An 8,317-nucleotide genomic window follows, 5' to 3' on the forward strand; every position below is an offset into this window, starting at 1 on the left:
TACAGTGCATGGTTTTCCACTATTCCTAAACCCAAATTTATACTTCTTCATCTTCTGAGTATTATATATGATAATGTGTCCTTATCTTAGTGTACTAGTTGTACCTTTTAAAGAGCAAACCACCAGTCTGAACATTCCAAGTCAACAAATGTATATGAAGGTTGCTTTCATAGTTTCATGCCACCTTTCTTGAAAGTTAACTCTTATAAAATAATTAAATATGATTTGGGTACTCAAACATTATACGCCCTGCTTGAGGTGCGCGCATATTATGTATATATGTGTAAACCCTCAGGTGGATAAAAGTGAAATTGCACTAATTTTGACGTTATTTTACCAATCTCGTGAAAATAACGTTAAAAGTGGCGGAAGGTTAATCAGGCATCATGTGGTGGCGTTGATAGCCGAAAGACGAGGGTACATGCACCAATCAGCCGGTATCCCGATGATTGAGTGCTATGTGCTTTATGTCCAAGGCTTGATGCAAAACTACTATCGAGCCGGGGTCTCACCGGAAGCAGCCTCTCTATCCCTATGGGGTAGAGGTAAGGCTGTCTACATCTTACCCTCCTCAGACCCTACCATAGCTTTGCTATTAGTGGGATATACAAAGTACGATGATGATGATGTACTCAAACATTACACACATGACATATGCAAATGCTAGTTGTGTGTGTGTGTGTATATATATATGCACAGTTCATGACTAAGCCTAGTAGTTTCCTCCATCAACAAACAGAAAATAAATATTGATTTCCATGGAGAAAACCAACACCACCTCACATTCAGACATACAACTTCCTCCTGGCTTTCGGTTTCACCCCACCGATGAAGAACTAATCGTTCACTACTTGCAAAGGAAAGTTACTTCAAGCACACAGCGGCGGATCCAGGAATTTTTTTTAGGTGGTTCCCTCTTAATTTATAAGGTGGTTCCTACGCGTCTTCTATATATCCGTACACTATTATTTCGAAACTCGGGTGGTTCCGGGGAACCACCCGTTTGTATGCTGGATCCGCCAATGACTGCACACTCCCGGCTTCTATCATTGCTGAAATCGAGCTTTACAAGTATGACCCGTGGGAGCTTCCATGTCAGTTTCTCCTTTTTTTTCTCTCACACACGCACGCTGTCTAATGCATTATCACATGTAATTGACAGTTTTTATATTTTATTGTTTAAAAGTTACGTTAAAATACTATCTACAGATATTTTTAATAACGAGCGCCTCACATACATGATATGAGCGGTTCAAACATTGTGCGTCAACTTTTAGAATCAAAACGCACCGGACACGATTTTTATCACCAAGATGCACACAAGGATGTTGATTTAATTTTGGTTTGTTTGGTTATAGATAAAGCTTTGTTTGGAGAAGATGAATGGTATTTCTTCACTCCAAGAGATAGAAAGTATCCTAACGGATTAAGGCCGAATAGAATGGCAGGCACAGAGTACTGGAAGGCAACAGGGACCGATAGACCTATTTTAGGATTATGTAACAAGAATATTGTCGGGGTGAAGAAAGCTTTGGTGTTTTATAAAGGTAAACCTCCACGAGGGGATAAGACCGACTGGATCATGCATGAATACAGGCTGATTGATTCGGTTACTTGCGGTTCAAGCAAGCCAAAAGAAGCGATGAGGGTAAGCTCCCGTGAACCTGTTCTATAAAGTTTAAACGTTATGCAGATGACTGATAATGTGTTGGTGGTTACAGTTGAATGATCGGGTACTTTGTAGAGTGAAACAAAAGACTTGCATCCAAAGAAACTTATACGAAGATACAGAGGGTCAACGTGTTTCAGAGCCGGAAAAGTCAACTGTCAGTTCGATTGACTTAAACCCAAATCTTGAAATATTAAAGAGGGAAAGCCTATTCAAAGATTGTCCCATGTTGCCATTTATATTCGACTCTCACTTTGATGGTTCGTTTAATGATGATAGAAAGCGCAAAGAAACAAGTCAATATGAGGGTTTTATCGGCTGTAACAAGAAGTTTAAACCCATGAAAGATCAAAGTGTCAGTACTAATGAGATGAGTTTGTACGGTGGAGATCAATCTGATATGTGGTATCACTTAACGGACTTATATGATGGCTTATCAGGATCTTAATCATTTAACCGTCATGTAAGGTCATGGGTGAATAATATAGATACTATGTACATAGGTGTGATTACAAAATACATGTAAATATTACTACATACATAAGCTTATAAATAACATGTAAATATTACTACATACATGTAAAGTTCAGGTATTAATTAGCTAAAAGTCGGTCTCAATAAGTCAATAATGTAACACGCCAGCGGTGCAATAAGAAAGTGGAAACAAAATATGTAGTTATATTTAAAAATAGAGAAATATGTCACATAATAAACATACAAAGCATAATAAAGAACACACCAGAAGTTAATCATCATTCATCACAAAAGCAAGTCTAATGCAGATTTCATTAAGCTCACAAACTTTCACTTCAAAACACTGCAAGAATAGTCAATATGTTGTATTAGGAACAGCAACTGAAATACACTTGAAAGACATACGTTTTGTGCTAATTTTACTTTATCTTTGCACTTTTAACATAAAAATAATGTGCACAGGAAAAAGGGTATTGAACTTACTTGTATAAGTAGGCTGCAATTCCCAGAATTATGCACAATAAGATAATATCAATACAAAAGTTTCGACTAGACCTCAACTGTCGGCACAAAAAAAACGAGAAAGGTTCATTTGTATTAGATATGATCATGGAATATAAAATATAATAATAATAATAATTATTATTATTATATAAAAAAAACTTTATTTGTCACTTAATCACCTGATGAACAGTGTGCTTAAGTCTAACATTTGTGTTCCTAAGGTCTGAAGTCGCCTTATCCACCTGAAATACCACAATCCAATATACTTTTAATAACTAGATAATTTCGTTAGTTAAAATTGTAAGAAAGAGAAAAAAACCAACCTTGTCATCTATTTCATCCATCAATGGAACTTGCCTGTCTACTTCCTGCAAAATACAAGAAGTTTAAAAAATTAACTTTGAGAACATCTCGAAGTAAGATGCAGTTTTAAGTAGATGATAGTCATCGCACACCTCGTTCATATCTTGTGCCATGTTTTTCAAAGTATCTAGACCTTCTGATATCATATCCAAGCCTTGATCCTGTATAAAATAGAAACAAAGGGGGAAAGGTTATATCTAATATAACGCTTAAGTACTTTGTATAGGTAGCAATTTCATCCCATTTACTGATGTATGGATCCATTCAGGTTATGATTTATCTATAGCTGGCCAGACAGATGAAATATCGTGTCAACTTTGTTCAAGTAAAATCATTTTTGTAACAATAGCTGACAATGATTATTTATTAAAAGCAGATTAATATTCCTGTTTTGACATATTAGCCAACCTGTCCATTTTCCACCTTTTATATGATACAACACAGATAACAGAAAAACAAATACAAACCTGCTTCATCTTCCTCATTTCATATTCATTCCTGAACTGGCTTGACTCTTCACTTTGCTGAAAGTATTCATCATCAAATCGTCCATCTACAAAATTAACACATCACAAAACGTCTATATAAGTAGAATCTAACTATATGTAATATTCATCAGCCAAACTGAACCAATTGCTCACCTGAATCAAACTTGATATTATTTGTACGCGAAGCAGAAGCAGCCCAACCTCCGGTCTGTTTGGGTGCAGCAGCACCCCCATCCGGTATTGCTTGAATCCTATCAGGAAGTGCCTGAACCAAATCATTACGAGCTGCAAACTCTTCTGGAGCAAGTCCTTTTACCTGTTATGGAATTTATATCCAAAACTTCATTCAGCACTGTTGAAATACCCCAAATAAAGCTTAAAACGTCATAAACCCTAACCTCCGCCTAATTATGCATACATTCAAAGTAAGGGTAAGCAAAAACCGATCCACAACCGAAAAATGAATAGTTAATCATAAAATATTCAAATAATTAACCAAAGTTAACCATAACCGACAAAACCAATCAGTTATGGTTAAGAGAATACGATTAACCGATCATTCGGTTATGGACCTTATGGTTATGGTTAACGTGTCTTCGTTAACCGCCTTTAACCGAAACCGAACCAACCTTGTATTCTTGTGTTTTATCAAATTTTATACCTCAATTTCCAGATTCGAGCATTTAAATTACGCTGCAACTGTCTATAACCGAGCTTGGAACACCATAACCAAGCTTGGAACCGACATATTTCAGCTTCAAAACTTAATAATTGAGCTTGAAACACCATAACTGAACCATTTTCAATCGAAACCAAAAAATATAAATATAAAAGCACATTGGACAATTAACCGATCTTCACGAAAACAGGCCTATAACCGGCAGCCAACATACCATTCGGTTATGGTTACGATTAAGCCCCCGTAATTAAACCAACCCGACTTTGCACACCCTAAATCAAGGTACATTTTGATTTTACCCTAAATATCCATATAATTCATTTAACGCGTAGTATACACACAATTTCTAGCTGATCAAATAAAAACTAGAGATCAAACCTTCTTCAAGGCTTGAATTCCGGCTCGATAACTAAAGGAGTTAAAACTTAAAAAAACACAAGGCGCGTTAAGGCTCAACGAGCCTAAACGAGTTTCCCATACAAGGCTCGAGCTCTGGCTCAATAACGAAACAACCTTTACTTGAGGCTCAGGCTCAAGCTAAGAAAAGCTCGAATCGTTTTGAACTTTTCTATCGATCCACCCTCAAGTAACTCGCAAACAACTCAGCTCGTTTGCACCCTACCCTAATCTCCACCTAATTGAGCATGCATTCAAGGTACATGCCAAATCAACTACAAAAGTAAATGTTGATTACAATTTACACACTAAGCAGTTAATGGGGAAAAATATCGGAAATCAGTCAAGGACCGATATCTGAGAGCATGTAAAATTCATATATATATAGCAATTTAACACTAATAATTCATTATACTCTTCTACCATCAACAAATTAGTCTTTTGCAACTTCCAAAACACTAAAAATCATAGCAAGTAGAAACTAGTTAAGACTTAAAACACTAACATTGAACACTAAAATTTGATAGTTAAGACTTAAAACACTGATATCGCCAACATTATCCGTACCAATATTCTGACCGATATTTTACCAAGGGACCATTAAACCAATAATATATCGGTAATATCGACTACATAGATTAAACCTAACCGACTTTACACACCCCTAATTCAAGGTACATTTTGATCTTCCCCTAAATACTCATACAATTCATTAAACACACAGTATACACACAATTTCTAGCTGATCAAACAAGCACGAGAAACCGAACCTTCTTCATCGCCATCCGCTGCAACTTAGGCACTTCCTCGAGCAACTTGGCCTTCGTTCGGCGTATCTCGGCATTAATCGCCACCACCGCAGCCCTACTCTTCTCATTCTTAGCTGTCTCCGCTTTCTATAAACAATCATAAACTCAACATCAACTACTTAATTAATTATAAACCCTAAGTACCAAAATAAATCGATACATATAACAGATCTGGATATTATATTATTATATTATTATTATTGACCTGAAGAGCGGTTTCAATGTCGGACTCTACGGTGGCGTAGAGGCGAGCAAAGGCGTCGTCACCGGAGATGTTGAGATCTCGTTGCTTATCGATGTCGTATTTGTCGTATTTTTTGCAGATTGCGTCAACGCGAGTTAATATTTCGATTACGCTCATTGTTGTTGGTGATTAGATTAAAATTTTGCAGGTTTGATTTTGAACTGCTTGAATTTTTGGGATATGTTCTTTATGAACAAACTGGGCCAGCCTGTCAATAACTAGTATGTGAGTTGTTAGTTTGCAACTCGGGATCGAACTAGAGAGATTACAATGATCCCGGTCTTTCTTCAAGGACTTTCACTTTTATCTGAAACTTGATCGGAGAAAACACGACTTCAAACTAACCTGACCCGAACAACCAGAATCGAAGTAATTCAGGTTGGTTCTTGGGTTTGATTTCTAGGTTTCGGGTCGACCCGAAAACCCGAATAAATTATTAGTTTAAAAATATGGCATTATTATTAGGTATACTCTACATATTCCACTTGTTTCTATTCCACCTATTGTGGTTAATCGACTATTTATTGTGTATATATCTTTCCGATTTATGACTAATAACAACCGATATGTTGCTTTACCGGGTTATGTTTATCTATTATTTGGTTATTTACATAACAAGTATAAATAATATTATGTTGCTTTAGTTTTTGTGTTTTAACTTTTCTTTTTTTTATTTTCTTTTCTGTTTTCTTATATACCTGAAACCCGATTATTGTTGGTTATTTTAGTATTATTGGATTAACTTGTCGATGGAGGAAATAACGTTAAGAGATTAAACGAGTTAGGTGACGCGGGAGTGCGGGCTCGTTTAACAATAATGTTATTCATGCTTTGTTATTCGGTTGTATACTTGGGCTTAAGTGTAATGTTATATTGGGCTTTTAATTAATTTATTTGGGCTCATGAGGGAATTAGACTTGGATTAATATATTAATCAATATTTTCATTCCCTGGATAACATGATTATCTCGATCGAATATACAGAACAGAGAAGACGGTTACTTACTTCTTCTCTGGTTCTTCATCACATTCACAGAATCATCAAAATCCAATTCCATCTACCGAAAATCTCCGGTCTTATCTGACAAATCATTGCGTGTAACCTATTTGTTCAAGAAATCACTTTCAGGCAATTGTTCAAGAAAATCTCTGATTCACGATTAAGAGATTAATCCAGGCAATTGCTCAAGAAATCAAGATTACAGGTTTGCATCATTGATTGAATTCATCATCCAGGTACGCAAAATTTACAATAACTATTCCAACCCGAAAAAACCGTGCAAAATTTAAATTAGGCTTTGGCTCTAAAATTGAAACTTTGATATCCGAAAAACCTGAAACCTAAAAAACACTCATTCTTCATTGAGTCACTCATGTCCCCCAAAAGTGTTGTTTGTGGGGATTGAACCTATGTCTCTATTGAGAAACTCAGGTTTCCTACCACTACACCACATTGGAAAGAACACAGTCTCTCGTGTTCTCTCAACTGTTTATATCGTTCGAGTTAGGTTTTTTTTTAAATACAAACACGGTTGTGTTTTTAGATTTATATTTTAAATAAACAATTTAAGTTATTAAGCAAAAACTAAATTGTAGATTAAATTAGCTAGGTTAATGTAACATCCCAAGTTTAATCATCTTATTAACCGCACAAATCCTCCTAAATTTGGTATTTAAACTATGATAACGATATTGTTTTAACACATGGTTCTCTTTGTTAAAAACCTTATTCAAAAAGCTAGCATGGAATAAATTTTAAAAGATCAAGATTTAAGGGGTGTAATGTGAAACTTGATGTATAATTTGACTATACTTAGTCAAAATAATGATGAAAAAGTATCCAGGAGTTTCATGTTTGTTGTGTGCGACGAAGCTTGTTTGTGGGTTTAGTGTAATCTCTACGAAATTAAGTTTCATGTCATGCGATTTAAACTTTGAAATTTCATACCTAATGTTTATATGAGATCAGATATCACCAATTTGGTTGTTTGAATTGGTATTACCAAATGTTAAATTAGTTTGGGGATTTATAAAGTTGTGGTCTTGCATGTGTTTGTTTTTGGTTTGAGCCACGGTTGGCGGCTGCAAATAAGTATTGGATCGAATTGGGGAAGAACATTAGTTATGAATTTCGCAACTTTTTGGCAGATTCTGTACTGGTTTGTTAAATTCATATAAAATCAACCGAGTATCCGTTTGGGGTGTTCTTCATATGTTTGGAAACCTTGATGAGTCTAGTTTTTGTAGAATTTTAGAACGAAGTAAAATATTATCATTTAGTGGGTCAAATAGGCCAATGAACGCAGCTGCGCAGAAAGCGCTGCACATGAAATTAGTTTTCAATATATGTATATTTAATAGTGGATGTCTAAACGTGTATGATGTTAAAAAAAATAACGTGTGGATTTTGATTGTTTGTGTTCATCTATTAGAGGTGTTTTATGGGTTTAAAATTATACCAAATGCGTTATGCAAGACTTCGCACTAACGGGCCAAATGCGTTAAATATCTAATTATGAACTTCGTTGAGCTTGCTAAGTTGGATTTTTATGATAGAATAATAATGCTAGAGTTATTTGAATATCTACATTATGTATTCTAAATCTTCGAAAGTTGACTTCTTAACAAGCTAGGTACGTTAAAGCTTGGAAGTTGACGGGCCAAACGATTGAAGGGTAATCAAGCTCCTAC

The 8,317-nt window shown here is 35.5% G+C and overlaps 2 protein-coding genes across 2 annotated transcripts; one reads left to right on the top strand and one right to left on the bottom strand.

Moving 5' to 3' along the window:
* Positions 1 to 1,034: 1,034 nt before the first annotated feature.
* LOC143618969 (NAC domain-containing protein 1-like) lies at positions 1,035 to 2,152 on the top strand. The gene is made up of 2 exons (XM_077091023.1): positions 1,035 to 1,648; positions 1,722 to 2,152. The coding sequence occupies exons 1-2, from the start codon at positions 1,244 to 1,246 to the stop codon at positions 2,115 to 2,117; spliced, it is 801 nt and encodes a 266-aa protein (XP_076947138.1). The 5' UTR covers positions 1,035 to 1,243; the 3' UTR covers positions 2,118 to 2,152.
* Positions 2,153 to 2,331: 179 nt separating this feature from the next.
* LOC143618970 (syntaxin-71-like) lies at positions 2,332 to 5,792 on the bottom strand. Its single transcript, XM_077091024.1, has 9 exons — positions 5,588 to 5,792; positions 5,344 to 5,469; positions 3,652 to 3,814; positions 3,478 to 3,563; positions 3,103 to 3,171; positions 2,971 to 3,015; positions 2,827 to 2,889; positions 2,627 to 2,703; positions 2,332 to 2,486 (listed from the first exon to the last, which is right to left on the bottom strand). Exons 1-9 carry the CDS (start codon positions 5,741 to 5,743, stop codon positions 2,474 to 2,476), a joined length of 798 nt encoding a protein of 265 aa, XP_076947139.1. The 5' UTR covers positions 5,744 to 5,792; the 3' UTR covers positions 2,332 to 2,473.
* Between the last annotated feature and the right edge of the window lie 2,525 nt (positions 5,793 to 8,317).

This window comes from Bidens hawaiensis, unplaced genomic scaffold (genome assembly GCF_021521415.1).
Source record: "Bidens hawaiensis isolate Kalapana, Puna unplaced genomic scaffold, B.hawaiensis_p1.1 tig00002343_1, whole genome shotgun sequence".
Lineage (NCBI taxonomy): Eukaryota > Viridiplantae > Streptophyta > Magnoliopsida > Asterales > Asteraceae > Bidens > Bidens hawaiensis.

Coding starts and splice junctions, on each gene's coding strand:
- LOC143618969 (XM_077091023.1), top strand. CDS start 1,244: ATGAGCGGTTCAAACATTGTGCGTCAACTTTTAGAATCAAAACGCACC. Junction 1,649..1,721: donor AGCCAAAAGAAGCGATGAGG/GTAAGCTCCCGT, acceptor TGGTGGTTACAG/TTGAATGATCGGGTACTTTG.
- LOC143618970 (XM_077091024.1), bottom strand. CDS start 5,743: ATGAGCGTAATCGAAATATTAACTCGCGTTGACGCAATCTGCAAAAAA. Junction 3,016..3,102: donor TGGCACAAGATATGAACGAG/GTGTGCGATGAC, acceptor TGTATTTTGCAG/GAAGTAGACAGGCAAGTTCC. Junction 2,704..2,826: donor TTAAGCACACTGTTCATCAG/GTGATTAAGTGA, acceptor TTGTGCCGACAG/TTGAGGTCTAGTCGAAACTT.